General features: G+C 43.9%; 1 protein-coding gene across 1 annotated transcript in view; it reads right to left on the bottom strand.

The window, feature by feature from the left end:
• Positions 1–17,379, bottom strand: part of LOC122935822 (baculoviral IAP repeat-containing protein 1-like) — a 90,234-nt gene that overhangs the window by 12,094 nt on the left and 60,761 nt on the right. The window contains exons 7-8 of the mRNA XM_044291727.1: positions 15,094–15,264; positions 2,134–2,295 (exon numbers count right to left, since the gene is read on the bottom strand). Of these exons, the coding sequence (XP_044147662.1) occupies positions 2,134–2,295; positions 15,094–15,264 (333 nt within the window). The remainder of the gene's footprint in view (positions 1–2,133; positions 2,296–15,093; positions 15,265–17,379) is intronic.

The raw sequence follows: 17,379 nt of genomic DNA, 5'->3' as shown, positions 1-17,379 counted from the left end.
AAGGACATTCGCAAAGCTGTCCCTAAGCCACTCGTGTGTTGTCTTGGCTGTGTGCTTAAAGGGTGTATTACACCTGCCGATTTTTCGGCAGATAAACGCTAACGAGCCTTCATAGTTATGCTCACTAGTGATCATCTGGCAGTCTAATACCGCTGCCGAATGCCCAATGAACGAGCAAAATTATTGTTTGCAGACAGCAGATCATCGTGTCTAATCACGATCTGCTGCTGGCAAACAAAGATTCAGTTTACGGAAGAGCAATGGTATAACAATCGCTCCTCCCTATACTGAGGAGGAGATTGCTGCATGCAATAGCAGCGGTCTATTCTGCTAGCGAGCAGGCGGTTTCCGGGAAGGAACACTTTACCTGTTAAATCAAGCTGTCTAATATACCCTTAAGGTCATTGTCTTGTTGGAAGGTGAATCTTCAGCCCAGTTTGAAGTTCACAACACTCTGGATCAGGTTTTCATCAAGAATATCTTGGTACCATGCTCCATTCAGTTTTTCTTCAACCCTGACCAGTCTTCCTGTCCCAGCTACTGAAAAAGCCCTCACAACATGATGATGCCACCACCATGCTTCGCTGTATGGATTGTATTGGACCATGCCTGGTTTGCTCCAGATATGACGCTTAGAATTTAGGCCAAAAAGTTTAATCTTGGTTTCATCAGACCAGAGAATCTTGTTTTTCACAGTCTGAGAGTCCTCTAGGTGCTTTTTTGCAAACTTTAATGTGTCTTTTACTGAGAAGAGGCTTCTTTCTGGCCACTCTGCCATAAAGCCCAGATGGATTGCTGCAGGGATGATTGACCATCTGGAAGTTTCACCCATCTGCACACAGTGTATTTGGAGCTCAGCCAGAATGAGCATTGCATTCTTGGTCACCTCTCTAACCAAGGCCTTCTCCCCCAATTACTTAGTTTGGTGAGGCAGCCAGCTCCAGGAAGAGTCCTGGTGGTTCCATACTTCTTCCATTTAAGAATTATGGAAGCCACTGTGCTCTTGGGAACTTTCAGTGCAGCAGAAATGTTTTTGTGCCCTTCTCCAGTCTGTGCCTCCACACAATCCTGTCTCTGAGCTCTACAGGCAGTTATTTGTTCCTCGTGACTTGGTTTTTGCTAAACTAATTGTTGTGAAATCCACAATGAAAATCTGTGAAGAATCCACAAAAGAATGAGCATGCTACGAATTTGAAAACCTGAAACTTGCTTGTTTTTCCACATGTGAAATGTCTGCAGCATGTAGATTTGTAAAATCGTATCCAGTTTTTTGGTACTTTAATCCGCTGTGTCTTACAACTGCACAAATCTGCAGGTAAAATCAACAACAAATCCACCTTGTCTGAATCAACTCCTCTCCTTCCCACTAGAAGTAGACATAGAATGTTCTTATTCAACTACAGCAAGCAGGGATTTTAAAATCTGTGAGGATCTGATATGGAAAGTATATTGTAAACTTGTATAACTTTTTTAAATACAAAGAATACCATTTAGGGTGGGTTCACACTAGTGTTAGGGATTTCGTTATGGCTTTCCGTTATAACATGGTTATAACGGAAAATAATAGAATTCATAAGACGGAAGGACGGATCCGTTCTTCTGCCCATAGACTTGTATTATGACGGAATGCAAAACGGAAGCGTTTAAAAGGCATGCCGTTTGCTCTCTGTCCTAATAGAAGTCTATGGAAATCAAAACGGATCCATCTGGGTCCTGTTATGCAAGACAGAAAACAAAGCCCTGGGGACACAGACGGATCTGTTATGCTTTCCCATAGACTTCTATTAGGACGGAAAGCAAACGGAATGCCTTTCAAAGGCTCCCGTTTTGCATTCCGTCATAATACAAGTCTATGGGCAGAAGAACGGATCCGTCCTTCCGTCTTATGAATTCCATTATTTTCCGTTATAACCATGTTATAACGGAAAGCCATAACGGAATCCCTAACGCTAGTGTGAACCCACCCTTACTTGTGGAAGGATAATGCCCTTTTTTTTTTTAAATAAATGCTTTTGTAGTTACGTTGTAGGGTGGCAACTTTAAAATAATAAATATGTGAATTAAAAAATACATCTGATATTCTGCTGGAAATTTACACAAAATTCTTAATTCCATATTATTGAGAAGCATTACCAAGAAAAGCCATGTCATCTTCACGAAGAAAGGATCCAAAAAAACTCAGTTCTTGCAGCTTCTTACATTCAGAGATTGAGTTCATCAGACCACTGAAATCTGCATAATATTTAAGTGATAAGTGCAGGACCTCCAAATCCACAAAGTGTTTAATGATTGGAACTGTAAATCAAGATATTTAAAAACATAAATACAGTGGAAATTACATATCTAATATATCCAATAGTAACACTTTTTATGTCTACATAGACATTTCATTTTGTAGTTAAAGGGGTTCTGCACTTTGTTTAAACTAATGATCTATCCTCTGGACCCGGGACCCCCGCCGATCGGCTGTTTGAGAAGGCAGCGGCGCTCCAGCAGCGACGCGGCCTTCTCACTGTTTACCGCAGGCCCAGTGACGTCACAACTAGTATTACTGGCCTGGACGCGGCTATGCTCTGTTCCCTTGAATGGAGCTTAGCCCTGCCCAGGCCAGTTGATACAAGTCGTGACGTCACTCGGCCAGTGGTAAACAGTGCGAAGGCCGCGGTGCTGCTGGCGCTCCGCTGCCTTCTCAAACAGCTCATCGGCGGGGGTCCCGGGTGTCTGACCCCTGCCGATCAGATGCTAATGATCTATCCAGAGGATTGATCATCAGTTTAAATAAAGTGCAGAACCCCTTTAAATATTCTCACCAGTCACTGAAGTCATCTTTGTGAGAGGTTAGCTGTGTGTCAAGGCTGTCCCTCATTAGGTTGTGAGAGTTAATATTCTATATTGTGTATATTAATGATGACTAGAGATGAGCAAAGTTTAAAAAAATTCAATTTATCCGCTTTGCTGAATTTTCCCTAAAAATTTGCTTCGTTATGAATGAATTAGTCACGAAGCACGTTAAATCAGGTCTATCCCGGCCTGCAGTTAAACTTTAGGGAGAATGTATCCTGGTGTACATCACTGTGCTGTGCAGCAACATGCATAGCTAGTTCTTTCTTTTAGCGAAACAGTTACTGTGCGTCAGAATGACAGGCAGGTAACATATATGGACGTGTGCATCATTGTGCAGGCCACCAACATTCCTAGCTAACCCCTAGCTAAACCGAAAAAAAAACCATACAGCATCCTTCAGTAAAGCCAAAAAAAATAAAAATACGCTGCGCGCCCCTGCAGGTGTCGCAATTACTCTTTAGTGGAACAAAATAATGACGTGAAGGCAGCTCCAACAAAGTAGTAGAGAAAAAAAAAGGTTATTTTAATCCATATTGTGGCAGTGCAAACACATGCGTTTGAATCTCTTCTGTTAGCTGTAGAATGACTGTACATCACTATTAGGCTTAGTTCACACTTCACTTAATTGGTCAGTTATTCTTATCAGTTATTGTGAGCCCAAAGAAGGTACGAGTCAAAACCACAGAACAGGTGCAGATCTATTCATGATACCTAATCCGAGAGTAGGCTTGGCTCCTGAATTTGCCTCACAATGAGTGATGGAAATAACTGACCAAATGTGGTGTGAAGTGTGAACTCAGTCTTACAGGTCAGTGTTAGCTTCAACTCTAATTTATCTGCGTGGACTAAACCATGCAGTGGCCCAAGATTCAAGTAGTGGCCCCATGAACAGGCCAAAAAAAGTGGATCCTGTAGTTTGAGCATCCACCTTCACACCATCAGTATTTGGTGAGCATTTGATCAGTATCGGTAAAGCAAAAACAGGAGTGGCTCCCACTCCTGCTTTTGGCTTCAAAATCATTATCAAATCCTTATGCAAAATATTGACCACATGATAGAGGCCTTATGGATGCTCAAACGACAGGACCATTTTATTTTACTTTTTGTTGTTGTTATTTTTATGTTCTTCTGACAGATCAGAAGAACAGAAAAATAGACGGTGATGTCAACATGGCAAAACAGGAACACTGGTGGCCCCGGAACAGAGTGGGGATGGGGGGATTCAACAGCAGGGGCAGTAACAGCACAAGATGGTGGCAGATCACAGTAGGAGCAGATAGCAGTAGAGGCAGCAGAAATGTGGCATCAGGCGGGTGACAGCATCAGAATAATGGCAGCAGCATGTGGGCAGAAGTAACGGGCCATTTGTCACAATGTTCTAGTGTGGCAGCACACTACAGTCAGATCATTACTGGAAATCCTGGTTGATCCAGGACTGATTCATCTTTATAAAGGTTAGTCTCTCAACATTTTGTGTTGAAAGGTGAGTTCTCCTTGAGGCAACAATGCCACCCGCCGCACTAAACATTACTGGCTGGGCAGGAAAGCAAACTCGACCAGTTGTGGCCACAATTCAAGTTTGGCTGCCCAGTAGTCCAGGGGATCTTGGATCTGGGGTGACAGGGTGCAGTCCAAATATGCCACCATCTGCTAGTTCAGGTTCTGCTCTATGTCCTGTTGCTGCTGGGTGGTTTCTTCAGTAGGCAGGTGAAGAAAAGTGCTCATCAGAGACTCAAGACTGCTGATGGAGCTGGTACTGCCCCCCACCCCCACCTCCCTCGAGCAGTCATGACAGTGGAGAGTGAGAATTAGCAATGGCGCACGTAGGCAGCGACCAACTGACTACAAAGAATGTCTCGATAGTAGTTGAAGGCCCCCATTTTGGACCAGTAGTAAGTGTCCATCATTGTGGAGAGCCAGTTGTTATCCCTCTGTCGAATGGTGAGAATGTGGCTGTCTCTACGCAAGCAACTCAACACACATCTGGCCATTTGTGCAAGGGACTTGGAGGGACTCCCTGCTTCCATCTCCACTGCATACTGCCACGATATGTCAGGGTAATCTGTGTCATCTTCGTCGTCATCCTCTAGATCCTCCTGCTCCTCTCCTATTGCTTGGGCAGATAAACCACCTAGTTCTGTATAGAATTCCTGGGTGTTTATGTCTTCCTCCTCGTCCTCCTCCTGCTCCTGTGCCAGTTCAGCTTCCACAGGGCTCAGGTGGCCATGAGATGTAGGTGCCACGTCTTCTGTCCCCTCGCAAGTCAGATTCACCAGCATCCCCTCCAGGACATAAAGGAGTGGAATGACATCATTCATCCCTTAGTCCTGGCGGCTGATAAATAAAGTAGCCTCCTCAAAGGGCCTGAGCAAGTGGCAGGTGTCACGCATGAGCTGCCACTGTCTAACGTCAAAGTTACACTGGCGAGTAGTTCTGTCTGTCATCAAGAAGTCGGTCACTGGTTTCTGCTGCTCATACAGTTGGTCCAACATGTGGAGCGTGGAGTTACAACGTGTGGAAACGTTGCATATAAGGTAATAGGGGAACATCATTTTGCCTTTGCAGCTCAAGGAGGGCATGTTTTGCACGGTAAGAGTGGCTGAAGTGCATGCACAGTTTCCTTGACCTTTTTAAGACGTCTTACTGTTGGGTGGAAGACTTCAGGGATCGAGTGACAACCAGTTTGAAGATGTGCGCCATTCAGGGCGCATAGGTCAGCCCTCCCTGATGCAACGTAGACCGAATGTTCTTCCCATTATCAGTGACCATGGTTCCTATCTCCAGTTGGAGAGAAGACAGCCAGGATTTGATTTCTTGGTTGATGATGCGGGGCAGTTCCTCCCCAATGTGACTCCATTCGCCCAGGCTGTCCAGGTGCAGAACCACGTGACAACGCCGTGCTTTTCATAGGTGGTATGCTGGAAGACCACTCTGAACTGTGCCTACAGTGGAGGCTGAGGACAAGGTGGAGGATGAGGAGGCAGAGGAGGACATTGGAGCAGATTACAACATAGAAGCAGCATTTGCAAGTTGCTGGTGTGCCTGGGCTGGAGCCACATTTACCCAGAGGGCTGTAAAGAACACATATTGTCTTTGAATATAGTTATATCTCCACATGCCAGCGCTGGCATAACCTGCACCAGATGCGAACAGGCTCAAGGACTGGCCCACTTTCTGCTTCATGTGTTGACGCAGCGCCATGGTGCCAACATTAGCACCCTGACCATGCTTTACCTTATGTCCACATATCTTGCATACCACTATGCTAACTTCCTCTAGCAACCTGATAAAAATGACCACACTGCTGACATTTTACCCCCAATACTCTGTGCTGACTAACTGCCACTGTTTTTATGAACCCATGCACCGCTAGTTGTTTCCTGACAGGTATGCTCCTGAGTAGAAGACGGTCTACCCTGGGCATATTTGGCTCCAGATCTCCCACTGCTTCCACCCTGTTGGCTGATCAGCATGCTGCCATCCTGCTGCTGTCTCATGGGCCTGCTGCCACCCTCACCCCCTGATGATGCCCCCTCTTCATCCGGTTCCCATGTGCGATCAGCTAAATCATCGTCCACTACTGTCTGTTCATCACTTATGTCACCTTCACCAGGCTCATGGCCACGTCCCTAACCACTCACAACACGTGTTCCCAGCAGACCTCTCCTTCAAGTCTGTGCTGGCCTGTAGCTGCTGAATGTCCTCACTAAGCTCATCCTCTTTGAAAAGCTTAGCAGAGACGGCATCACACATTACTTCCTGAGCAGAAGCAGCAGCAAAAGAAAGTGGCAGTTGCAGGACAGGTGAGGTCACAGAGGTTGTTCCTGGGCAATGCCAACTAAGTGTGGTGTCCCACCAATTCCTGGCTGTGTGTATCTGTTGTCAACTGAGATGATGTTGAAGAGCGAGTTAACCATTCCAGTACAGCTGGATTGTTGGTCAAAGCATGACCAGAGGATGACAGTGGCAGCTCTGGCGTGTTGCTGCGGCTGCAGCTACCACACCTCTTCTTCTACTGCTACTTGTGCTGGCTACAGCAACTTTTTTGCCACTGCCCATTCCTTTTAAGGACCCAGTGAACTGTCTATTGGCCATAGTGTACAGTAACTGAATCAGAAATGTGACAAATTATTTATGAATGGCACATGAGTCTGATGCACAATAAGTCTATGTACAACTGAACAGATTAATTATTAAAGGCGCAGAAGATGAACTAGCTAAATGTGCCTATATATTAAACCGCTTGTTGACAATGAGTATGATGCAAAGTAAGTCTATGCATAACAGAAAAGATTAAAGGGGTTGGTCACTTTCAGTACTTACTAATATAGCCTTTGTTGAAATTCTGTACCATTTTCTATATTTCATAAGGTATGCTCCCTTGTTTATAACATCTTTAGTTCTGTCCACAAGATGGCCGCTGATGGAGGGCCATTTTATGGACAAGACTTATGTGCAGACAGAACAAAAGACTTGGAAAACAAGGGGACATGGCTTATGAAATATAGAAAATGGCACAGAATTTCAACAAAGGCTGTATTAGTAAGTGCTATATAATCATGTTACAAAAACATTGGTCAACGGTAACCAGAAAGCGGCCAACCACTTTAAGTATAAATGGCGCAGCAAATGAACTAGTTAAACGTGCCTATATATTAGACCACCTGGTGAGACTAAGCCTGATGCACTGCACTGTCCCTGCAGTCTCCCTATGCTCTCCCTATGATCTTCCTACACTGTCCCTGTACTGTCCCTATCCAATATTCTGCAATTAAAAGCTTTGTTAACCACTGTCCTTAGCACTTGGCACATCTGTCCCTATGCTCAGCTCACAGTAAAATGGCAGACACTGGGCGGGATGAGGCTTTTGTAGGGCTGTGACATCACAGGGGATGGCTATGTTCTGATTTGCTGGCTGCACGGCATTATGGGTCATATCGTGTTCCCAGGCTTCTTACTTTCACTTTGTAACACATTTATCTGCCATTTTAGGGGGGAAAAAATGATTAGTTACAACAAAGCAAGAGGAAATTTGGATTTTGGCAATTTATTTCACTTCAATTCATTCAACACTAGCAGTAGAAAAGCTTTAAAGACGACTGCTTGCAAAATTACTACCTCACTTTATTTTTGATAAATTTAGAATAAGGCCTCATGCACACGACCGTTGTGTGCATCCGTGGCCGTTGTGCCGTTTTCCGTTTTTTTTTCGCGGACCCATTGACTTTCAATGGGTCCGTGGAAAAATCGGAAAATGCACCGTTTTGCAGCCGAGGCCGTGATCCGTGTATCCTGTCCTATTTTTTTGACGGACAACGGTTCACGGACCCATTCAAGTCAATGGGTCCGTGAAAGAACACGGATGCACACAAGATTGGCATCCGTGTCCGTGATCCGTGGCCGTAGGTTGCTTTCATACAGACGGATCCGAAGATCCGTCTGCATAAAAGCTTTTTCTGATCTAAGTTTTCACTCCGTGAAAACTCATTTCCGACAGTATATTCTAACACAGAAGCGTTCCCATGGTGATGGGGACGCTTCTAGTTAGAATACACTGCAAACTTGGTACAAGACTGCCCCCTGCTGCCTGGCAGCACCCGATCTCTTACAGGGGGATATGATAGCACAATTAACCCCTTCAGGTGCGGCATCATATCCCCCTGTAAGAGATCAGGGCTGCCAGGCAGCAGGGGGCAGACCCCCCCCCCTCCCCAGTTTGAATATCGTTGGTGGCATAGTGTGCCCCCACCATCGCCCCCCCTCCCTCCCTCTATTGTATTAAATCGTTGGTGGCACAGTGTGCCAACCACCATCGCCCCCCCCCCTCTATAGTAGTAACATTGGTGGCAGTGTGCGGTCTCAACAGTAGAAGATTCATACTTACCTGCTTCTTGCTGCTGCGATGTCTGTGTCCGGCCGGGAGCTCCTCCTACTGGTAAGTGACAGTTCTTTAGCAATGCGCCGCACAGACCTTTCACTTACCAGTAGGAGGAGCTCCCGGCCGGACACAGACGTCGCAGCAGCAAGAAGCAGGTAAGTATGAATCTTCTACTGTTGAGACCGCGCACTGCCACCAATGTTACTGCTATAGAGGGAGGGAGGGGGGGGGGCGATGGTGGTTGGCACACTGTGCCACCAACGATTTAATACAATAGAGGGAGGGAGGGGGGCCGATGGTGGTTGGCACACTGTGCCACCAACGATTTAATACAATAGAGGGAGGGAGGGGGGGGGGGCACACTGTGCCACCAACGATATTCAAACTGGGGAGGGGGGGGGCTGCCCCCTGCTGCCTGGCAGCCCTTATCTCTTACAGGGGAATATGATAGTACAATTAACCCCTTTAGGTGCCGCACTTAACCCCTTAAGGACCGAGGACGTACCGGTACGCCCTATTTCCCGAGTCCTTAAGGACCGAGGACGTACCGGTACGTTCCGACTTAAAATCTGCATTCCGGCGCCGCGGGGGTTAATCGGAACGGGACGCCGGCTGAAATCATTCAGCCGGCATCCCGTAACAATGCAGGGGGGGTCATTTGACCCCCCGTGTCGGCGATCGCAGCAAACCGCAGGTCAATTCAGACCTGCGGTTTGCTGCGCTTTTTGCAGTTTCTGATCCCCGCGGTCCCTGACCGCGGGGATCAGAAACTTCAGAGTGCCTAAAATCAATATTGCGCACCCCCCCCTGCACCCCTGCATGATTTGATGTCGGCGGGTGGTGCAGGGGGGGTGTCGCAGGCGGTGGGGGCGTTGCGGGAGGCGGGCGGTGCGGCAGGCGGGATCGCGATCCCCCGCCCGCCTCCCATTGCATAATCGTTGGCGTCTAGTGGGTTATACCAGGGTGCCAGCACATTGCTGGCACCCTGGTATAAACGGCTGACATCGGTGATGCGATGTCAGCCGTTTAACCCTTTCCATGCAGCGGTCCGTACGGACCGCTGTATGGAAAAGGTTAACAGCGCAAGGAGCTCCCTCCCTCTCCGATCGGGGGGCTGCTGTGCCTTTGCAGCCCCCCGATGGGAGAGGGAGAGAGCCCCCAGAGAGCCCCCCGAAGCCCCGTCCTCACCCTTCCCCGTCTGCGAAGTTGTGACAGACGGGGAAGGTTCCCATGGCAACAGGACGCCTGCTCAGGCGTCCTGCTGTCCATGGTGCTGAACAGATCTGTGCTGAAAGCATAGATCTGTTCAGTGTAAGTAAAATACAGTGCAGAAACCTATATAGTTTCTGTACTGTATTTTACAGACATCAGACCCACTGGATCTTCAAGAACCAAGTGGGTCTGGGTCCAATTTTTTTTAAAAAAAGTGAAAAAAGTTAAGATAAAATAAAAAAACATTTATCACTGAATAAAAATAAAAATATACACTACACATATTAGGTATCGCCGCGTCCGTAACGACCTGATCTATAAAACGGTCATGTTACTTTCCCCGCACGGTGAACGCCATAAAAATAAAAAAATAAAAACTATGAGAAAATTGAAATTTTGCCCACCTTACTTCCCAAAAAAAGTAATAAAAGTGATCAAAAAAGTCGCATGTACGCCAAAATAGTACCAATAAAACCGTCATCTCATCCCGCAAAAAATGAGACCCTACTCAAGATAATCGCCCAAAAACTGAAAAAACTATGGCTCTTAGACTATGGAAACACTAAAACATGATTTTTTTTGTTTCAAAAATAAAATAATTGTGTAAAACTTTTATAAATAAAAATAAAGTATACATATTAGGTATCGCCGCGTCCGTATCGACCGGCTCTATAAAATTATCACATGACCTAACCCCTCAGGTGACCACCGTAAAAAAAAGAAAAAAAAAAGTGTAAAAAAAGCTATTTTTTGCCATCTTACGTCACAAAAAGTGTAATAGCAAGCGATCAAAAAGTCATATGCACCCCAAAATAGTGCCAATCAAACAGTCATCTCATCCCGCAAAAAATTAGACCCTACTCAAGATAATCGCCCAAAAACTGTAAAAACTATGGCTCTTAGACTATGGAGACACTAAACAATTTTTGGGTTTTAAAAATGAAGTTATTGTATAAAACTTACATAAATAAAAAAAATTGTATACATATTAGGTATCGCCGCGTCCGTGACAACCTGCTCTATAAAATTACCACATGATCTAACCTGTCAGATGAATGTTGTAAATAACAAAAAAAAAAAACGTGCCAAAAAAGCTATTTCTTGTTACCTTGCCGCACAAAAAGTGTAATATAGAGCAACCAAAAATCATATGTACCCTAAACTAGTACCAACAATACTGCCACCCTATTCCGTACTTTCTAAAATGGGGTCACTTTTTTGGAGTTTCTACTCTAGGGGTGCATCAGGGGGGCTTCAAATGGGACATGGTGTCAAAAAAACTGTCCAGCAAAATCTGGCTTCCAAAAACCATACGGCGCACCTTTCACTCTACGCCCCGCTGTGTGGCCGTACAGTAGTTTACGGCCACATTTGGGGTGTTTCTGTAAACAGCAGAGTCAGGGCAATAAAGATACAGTCTTGTTTGGCTGTTAACCCTTGCTTTGTTAGTGGAAAAAATGGGTTAAAATGGAAAATTAGGCAAAAAAATGAAATTCTCAAATTTCATCCCAATTTGCCAATAACTCTTGTGCAACACCTAAAGGGTTAACGAAGTTTGTAAAATCAGTTTTGAATACCTTGAGGGGTGTAGTTTCTTAGATGGGGTCACTTTATGGAGTTTCTACTCTAGGGGTGCATCAGGGGGCTTCAAATGGGACATGGTGTCAAAAAAACTGTCCAGCAAAATCTGGCTTCCAAAAACCATACGGCGCACCTTTCACTCTACGCCCCGCTGTGTGGCCGTACAGTAGTTTACGGACACATATTGGGTGTTTCTGTAAACAGCAGAGTCAGGGCAATAAAGATACAGTATTGTTTGGCTGTTAACCCTTGCTTTGTTAGTGGAAAAAATGGGTTAAAATGGAAAATTAGGCAAAAAAATGAAATTCTCAAATTTCATCCCAATTTGCCAATAACTCTTGTGCAACACCTAAAGGGTTAACGGAGTTTGTAAAATCAGTTTTGAATACCTTGAGGGGTGTAGTTTATAGAATGGGGTCATTTTTGGGCGGTTTCTATTATGTAAGCCTCGCAAAGTGACTTCAGAGCTGTAGTGGTCCCTAAAAATTGGGTTTTTGTAAATTTCTGAAAAATTTCAAGATTTGCTTCTAAACTTCTAAGCCTTGTAACATCCCCAAAAAATAAAATATCATTCCCAAAATAATTCAAACATGAAGTAGACATATGGGGAATGTTAAGTCATCACAATTTTTGGGGGTATTACTATGTATTACAGAAGTAGAGAAACTGAAACTTTGAAATTTGCTAATTTTTCCAAATTTTTGGTAAATTAGGTATTTTATTATGCAAAAAAATTAATTTTTTTGACTTTATTTTACCAGTGTCATGAAGTACAATATGTGACGAAAAAACAATCTCAGAATGGCCTGGATAAGTCAAAGTGTTTTAAAGTTATCAGCACTTAAAGTGACACTGGTCAGATTTGCAAAAAATGGCCTGGTCCTTAAGGTGAAAATGAGCCCGGTCCTTAAGGGGTTAAAGGGGTTAATTGTGCTATCATATCCCCCAGTAAGAGATCGGGTGCTGCCAGGCAGCAGGGGGCAGTCTTGTACAAAGTTTGTAGTGTATTCTAACCTGAAGCGTCCCCATCACCATGGGAACGCCTCTGTGTTAGAATATACTGTCGGATTTGAGGTTCACGAAGTAGCTCATATCCGACAGTATATTCTAACATAGAGGCGTTCCCATGGTGATGGGGACGCTTCAAGTTAAAATATACCATCGGATTGGAGAAAACTCCAATCCGATGGTATAAAAGAACTCCAGACTTTACATTGAAAGTCAATGGGGACGGATCCGTTTGAAATGGCACAATATTGTGTCAACATCAAACGGATCCGTCCCCATTGACTTGCATTGTAATTCAGGACGGATCCGTTTGGCTCCGCACGGCCAGGCGGACACCAAAACGACTTTTTTTTCATGTCCGTGGATCCTCCAAAAATCAAGGAAGACCCACGGACGAAAAAACGGTCACGGATCACGGACCCACGGACCCCGTTTTTGCGGGCCGTGAAAAAAAACTGTCGTGTGCATGAGGCCTAATAAAAATAATTGATGTGAAAATGGATAACAAGTTTATTGGATTGAGATCTGGGGAGGCAATTTGTGCAGTGTGGCAGGACACATTATCATGCTGAAAAGGACATTGCTATGAAGAGGTGTATGTAGTTAGTTGGTACAATATTTCGGTAGTGGCATGTGTCAAAGTAACACCCACATGAATGTTAGTAGCCAAGATTTCCCAGCAGAACATTGAATAGAACATCTCACTGCCTCCACCAGCTCTCCTCCCATAATGCATCCTGGTGCTATTTATTTCCAGTGAAACTGTGATTCATCAGGCCACGGCACCTTCTTTCACTGCTTCATGGTCCAGTTCTCATGCTTACTTGCCGATTATAGGCACTTTTGGAGGTGGATAGTGGTCAGCTTGGGCACTCTGACTGGACTGTAGCTACACAGTCTCATACACAACAAGCAGTCAGGAATTAAAGTAATGTATAACTTGTCATTTCACCCACACCACTGTCCCTAACTAATTGGATGATCCACCCTAAACGGCAACCCCGATCTGGGCGACGGTCCCTGACCTGACTAAGTGTGCAGGACCTACAGTACTTAGGGGAGACAAAGGGGAACTCAGACAGTCCAAACCAGAGAATACCTTCAGAACCAAGGAAGAAACAAGAGCAGAGTAATATACTAAGCAGGGTCAAAACCAGTAGATAATGTCTGAACCAGAATCATGGGTATGTACATGACGTCATGTTGATTTTTTACTACTAATCTATTTTTATTTTCTATGCATTTTTTAAAATTATATTTCCTGTATATGATTATGAGGGCAGCCATCTTGACTGAGCTGTTTTCAGCTTTCTGAGATATAATTACAGCAGCCACATGAAGGAACCTGTAACTGAAGGTGACTGTTGACTATAGGAAAGATTTCTAGACATCATCTGTGACTTATGCAGAGGTCATTGTGTAGGGAGAGGGAGTAGATAAACTGTAAATATCACCTGTTGTGAACGATGTTCCTGTGTTATCTATTTATAGGTTTTACCTTTCATCATAATCCTGCCTGTGATGATAATGACATGACTAATGAAAATGGATCTGTACAGAAGAAGTTTCAGCCTATTACAAAGCTAAGTGGTAAGTGTAAAAACTGCATTATGTTTGGATTTTCAAATACAGATGGAACATTTTAAAAATAATTCTTAAAATATATTTAATATAAAAACTTGATTTAAGCTTTAGGTCATTTTCAGATTATGCATTCCCTTTAACTTTTTTTTATAGCAATTTGCACTGCAATATAGCTGTTCTAAGGGATTGGATCAGATAGACTACTCTGTTCTCCTCACGTGCATCAATGAGCGCCTTAGGCAACCATATATTATGTCATAGGTGAGTTGTAGTCAATTTTAATGCACATGTAGCTTGCAACCTGGACCAAGTATCTTTAAGGTTTGGATTGTTTGAGACTGTCATGTTGTGGATGTGTTATGTTGTGTGTCCCATCACAACCACATTGAAAATGCAACTTTGTGATCTTCATGTTGCACCATGTAGCCCAAGCCTTAAAGGGAACCTGTCATCCACTTTATGCTGACCGTACTGAGGGCAGTATAAAGTAGAGACAGAAATGCTGATTTCAGAAGTAAGTGGTTGCTGAGAACCAGCATCATAATCACTGCAGCCCAGGCCTTGAGAAGAGTCAAATCTACCTGAGAAGAGTCAAGGTTATTCATAATCTCCTGCTCTCTCACCCATCTGCTGATGATTGGCCGTTCTCTCCTAGAGGGAAAGGGAGAAAACTAGGTAGAAGCCTGTCAGTCATCAGCAGGTGGGCGAGAGAGCAGGAATTCATGAATAACCGTGACTCTTCTCAGGTGGCCGTGACTCTTTTCAAGGCCCAGTCTGCAAGGATTGTGATGTTGGTTCTCGGAAACCACTTACTTTTAGCTGATGAGTGACACACCTCTGAAATCAGCATTTCTGTCTCTACTTTATACTGCCCTCAGTACGGTCAGCATAAAGTTGATGACAGGTTCCCTTTAATCATATTCCTAGTTCCCACTGAAGTCTTTCTCCTAATGTAAAGCTGTATTTTTCCTATAAGAACTACTTACCAAATTTTATTGATCCAGTACTAAAACTTATGCAACCAAAAGCAAGTTTTTTCAATCGCTTCAGTCTTTCAAATTCAAGTGGAAGGTGGTCAAGCACCTCAGGGTTTTGCAGCAGATAGATAGTCACTTTTGTTAAGTTAGAAAAGTTATGTATGCCACGAATCAAATGCTCTAAAACAATAGGAAGAAAATTAAATACAATAACATTAAGACAGAACTTTAAAAATGGACATATTTATATGGTCATAATTCAGAACATATGATATGATGATGTTGTTATTATTATTACTACATTGTTATGTGAGAAATAATATTAAATTGTTATGTGGGATTTATTATTGGCATTATTATTATTACATTATTGTTTGGGATTGGTTTCAAATACATTTAAAGTTGTTTTCTGGTTTGCGGGTTCCCTCTGTTCAAGTTATTTTGGTAGAGTTTGGTGTCGTTCGTGGAAACATGATGAAAATACTTGATTTCCCTGCAGCATTACAGGACCCTTTCCTAGGATTTCTTACAAGTGAGAAATTGGAAAGGAGTCTTCCTAAACCAGAGAACCCTTTAAATGACTTGTTATTCAAATTTGGTTATTTAGCCCAACCAGTGACCTGTCAAGAACAATATAAACCAGCCAGGGTATACTAAGCTATACATGAAGTCTACTAGGAAATTAAAAGTTTGCACTATGCCTATTTGATCAGTTAAAACGATAGTTCAGCATGGACAGAGCCTAAATTCACAAGACAGATCACTGGTGGGTGGAAGGGTAAATCCCGTCACTTAACATCCAGTTACCCTCAGGCTAATAATACCCCTTTTGCACTACCTACACCATTTAAAACATCATTTTTGCTACTGTACTCTAAAATCACTGTGAACTATTTGCCCCCATCAGCAGAAAGGGTTAAAAGGACAGTATCCTGATACCAAGTCAATATGCAGTGTATTTCACAGTACAAAGTCATTAAAGAGGACCTAAGAATACAGACATGTAGAGCGGTGCCCGGGGATCTCACTGCACTTACTATTATCCCTGGGCACGGCTCCGTTCTCCCGCTATGCCCTCCGGTATCTCCGGCCACAAAATGATGGTAGGTGGAGTCTGCCCTTGTTCTTCTGTAGCGCTGGCCAATCGCATTGCAGAGCTCACAGCCTGGGAGAAAATAACCTCCCAGGCTGTGAGCTCTGTGCTGCGATTGGCCAGCGCTAGAGCAGAACAAGGGCAGACTCCGCCTACCATAACTTAGTGACTGAAATCTCCGCCTACTATAACTTAGTGACCGAAGATACCAGAGGGCATAGCGGGAGAACGGAGCGGCGCCCGGGAATAATAGTAAGTGCAGTGAGATCCCCGGATGCCGCTCTCCATGTCTGTATACTTAGTTCACAGTGTCATAATTGGTGAAAGGTCCTCTTTAACAGTATGGCTGCAAGAATAAAAATGAAAACATGTTAACTCAGCCCTCCTATCTCTAAGTGGAAAGCATATATGCCAGATTTGGTGGATTTGCAGATGAGTGAACTAACTTTTACCTGAAGGTCCACAGTGATTAGTGCCAGGACCCAGCTTATACATGGTTACATATGGTCTACCTCACACTGGTTACAGTATTCCAGATGAATCGAATCTCGAGCCCTGTGTGCACTAGGTGTGATATCCTGTGAGGTTCTTTGTTTCAAAGGTGTGGCTATGCCCTGTTATTCAGGGGTACGGGCAGAATATTTATAGCTTTCCGAACTCAAAGTGGGGGTTCCCTGATGTGTGCTCTTCCATAGGTAGCTTGTTGGGTTTTGTCTTGGATCTACTTTCTTCTAAATATGAGAGGAGACTTTACCATCTCCTAATGTTTTATGCCAGGAAAGTCATTCCTCTGAATTGGAAGCCCCCCCAAGACTCCATCTGTTTCTCGGTGGATACATTTGTTAAATATAGACTTGCCGCTTTATAAGCTGACCTGACTAGAGGGGTCCCAGTTTCAATCTACTGTTATAGTCCCGTAGTAGTCTGGTGTGGTGCAAGTGTGTGTTGGTGTAAGTGTTATCATGGATTATCATGGATATCTCCATGCTATTAGAGAGCTCAGTGCCTTCCTCCTGAGGCCTCCTGTGTATCATAGTACCCTTAAATAATTAGTCAAGACTGGGTTGGGTACCCAGAACTCATTTTTTTGTGAAGGTTCATAATGTTCTCTGGTGGTTTGTGTTGAGTTTGTATTTGTTTTTCCTTTGATATAACTTTAAAATCTCCAGTAAAATGTGACTGTGTGAGTGTTAAAAAAACTC

The sequence above is a fragment of the Bufo gargarizans genome, chromosome 1, assembly GCF_014858855.1.
Source record: "Bufo gargarizans isolate SCDJY-AF-19 chromosome 1, ASM1485885v1, whole genome shotgun sequence".
NCBI classification, from domain to species: Eukaryota; Metazoa; Chordata; class Amphibia; order Anura; family Bufonidae; genus Bufo; species Bufo gargarizans.
The sequence above is the reverse complement of the archived record's forward strand: the minus strand, read 5'-3'. Positions and strand labels throughout refer to the sequence as shown.